Raw genomic sequence first — 2,290 nt, forward strand, 5'->3', positions numbered from 1 at the left:
CACCACCGTACAGCATGCCAAGCAAGGAGCAGGCACCCCTCGTCCCCCGTCCCAAGGCAGCAGCCGCAGAGAGCCGCGGTGTACCCCCGCGCGTGTGACCTTGGGCTTCTTTACTACCCCAGATACGACGACTACCACCACGAGCGCTGGCACAGGGTCCATCCCGCCATGGCAACAGCAGCAGGCGGCTGCCGCAGCTTCTCCAGGAACCCCTCAGATGCAAGGCAACCCCACTATGGTGCCCCTGCCCCCCGGGGTCCAGCCGCCTCTGCCGCCCGGGGCCCCTCCCCCTCCGCCGCCTCCGCCACCTGGTTCCGCCGGCATGATGTATGCCCCACCCCCTCCTCCTCCGCCTCCCATGGACCCTTCTAACTTTGTCACCATGATGGGCATGGGGGTGGCGGGCATGCCGCCCTTCGGGATGCCTCCAGCTCCCCCACCGCCTCCACCACAGAACTAGACTTGTTTTTTTTAAGAAAATATATATTATATACATAGAAAGTTGGTCTCGTTTAAACACACGCCGAACCTCACCATATGGAGCCAGACATTGGGATGCACGCATGTGATTGTGTGTGCACGCATGTGTGTGTGTGCACGCACTGGGCTGGGCCAAGTGACTGGACTCGCTTGGGAAACGGGCAGGTGGTAGTAGGGACGCCAGCTTGGGCTCTCCTGGCGCCCTGTAGCATCGAGTGTCTTCTTGTCTTCTCTCCTCACCCAACTCCCTTTGCCTTTCCCCAAACCGGGCCGCCAGGATCCCTCCCCGCGGCAGCGATGGCCCGAGCCATGAGAGTGAGGACTTTCCGCGCCCATTGGTGACCCTTCCAGGCAGACAGCCTCAGCAGCGCCCCTGGTGGACAGGATGGTTCGGCAAAGCAGCCTGAGTTATTTTTGTGGACGGAATCGGAACACGCTGGCTCCATATCGTGAAATTTTTATTAATTTTTATCTTTTTTCCTTTGTTATTTCCTTATCTTTTCCTTTCTTCAGACTCCGTCCAAGGAGATGCTCTCCCCGGTCTTCTGCTGCAGATAGGATCCTTCCCCTTGTCTCCATACTTCTCCTCCCAAGAGGAGAGGGGCAAATGGTTTAGGCACAGACTTTGACTATTAATGTCAGGCTTGGTGGTGGTGGTGGTGGGGGGGTCCTATGGTTCTACTTGTTGAAGGGCCTCAGCCACACTCAAAGATAGGTGGTTTATCTTTGACATCTTTTAAAGAGTCTTGATAATTCTGACATTGCTTGATGGATTAATCTGGCAGTGCGATTCACATCTTCCTGCACTCCTGCCAGCAGTACGAGCACAGCCCAAGCCACCATAGGCCAACCTGGAGTCTTTTCCATGCTCTGATCACCCAAGCTGCCTCAGAACCCATTTGCTTCTCTCCTTCCTGGAAAGCTTCCCTTTATGTTTTGTTTTTTTCTTTTTCTTTTTCTTTTTCTTTTTTTGACCCCAGACGTCCAGATGTTTTGCAGTGTCTGGGACTTGTGCCCCTCGTTCTTCGTTCTGCTTCTTTGCCCCTTCCCTCTTCATGGAGTGATTATGTTGACAATAATGTGTAATGCGCGTTCTTTTCACTGGTTTATCTACAGAAATTTCTCTGGGCCTTTTTTCTGTGTTTGATTCAACACTGCACTAAGGGGGGAATGTTCCATTGAATAAAAGAGCAGTGTGGTTTTCCGGGTCTGTTTCTTTTCTTTTAAAACCTCCTTTTCCCGACCAGCACCAAGCTTCCCATACCTACCTTGATTTAGCAACTGGCCCCAGCTCCTGTGTGTGAATGACTTCAGCCCCATTTTTTCTAGTTTCTAGAAAGTTTCTAGTTGATAGAACTGGGAAGCAGGTTCACTCCACATCTCGGAGGTCTTTGTCATTTTGATGGCCTTTTTCCTGGGTCTCCGACCCCCATATTTGATGAGCTCTAGTTACAATTTGTGTCTACTAGCTGCAGGATCTGGACCTGGGGAGGCATCAACACTAAAGGTCAGGCTAACTAATCCTGCTTGTCAGGCACAGAGCTGCTAAAATTAAAACTGCCAAGTGGCTTCTTTTTTTTTTCTTTCTCTGCTGGTGCTCTCAGCCTGCCAGCACTGCAGTCCTAGGGAAGTGGTGGGGATGAAATGTGCCCTGTGCTAGGTGAGCACCTCTACAAAGGGTCTGCTGCAGTTCTCCTATTTAGGGTAGTAGGTTGGCACCAGGAAAATTACCCCTTCCGCCTTTATAAGAGCCACGGCTTTGGGCAGCTCATGCAGCTGTGGCTGGGCAGAGCTGCCTTGCTGATCTGGC

The 2,290-nt window shown here is 52.4% G+C and overlaps 1 protein-coding gene across 13 annotated transcripts in view; it reads left to right on the forward strand.

Moving 5' to 3' along the window:
* Sf1 (splicing factor 1) overlaps positions 1–1,683 on the forward strand; it is a 13,453-nt gene extending 11,770 nt beyond the window's left edge. For 7 of the 13 annotated variants that reach the window (XM_031389421.1, XM_031389425.1, XM_031389426.1 and 4 more), the window contains one exon: positions 123–501. In XM_031389421.1, coding sequence (XP_031245281.1) covers positions 123–460 — 338 coding nt within the window. In that variant the 3' untranslated portion in view covers positions 461–501. Of the gene's footprint in view, positions 1–122; positions 502–757 lie in introns of those variants that run through there. The other 6 variants (XM_031389433.1, XM_031389429.1, XM_031389431.1 and 3 more) reach the window with 2 other exon arrangements.
* Positions 1,684–2,290: the final 607 nt, after the last annotated feature.

The sequence above is a fragment of the Mastomys coucha genome, unplaced genomic scaffold, assembly GCF_008632895.1.
Source record: "Mastomys coucha isolate ucsf_1 unplaced genomic scaffold, UCSF_Mcou_1 pScaffold21, whole genome shotgun sequence".
Taxonomy (NCBI): Eukaryota; Metazoa; Chordata; class Mammalia; order Rodentia; family Muridae; genus Mastomys; species Mastomys coucha.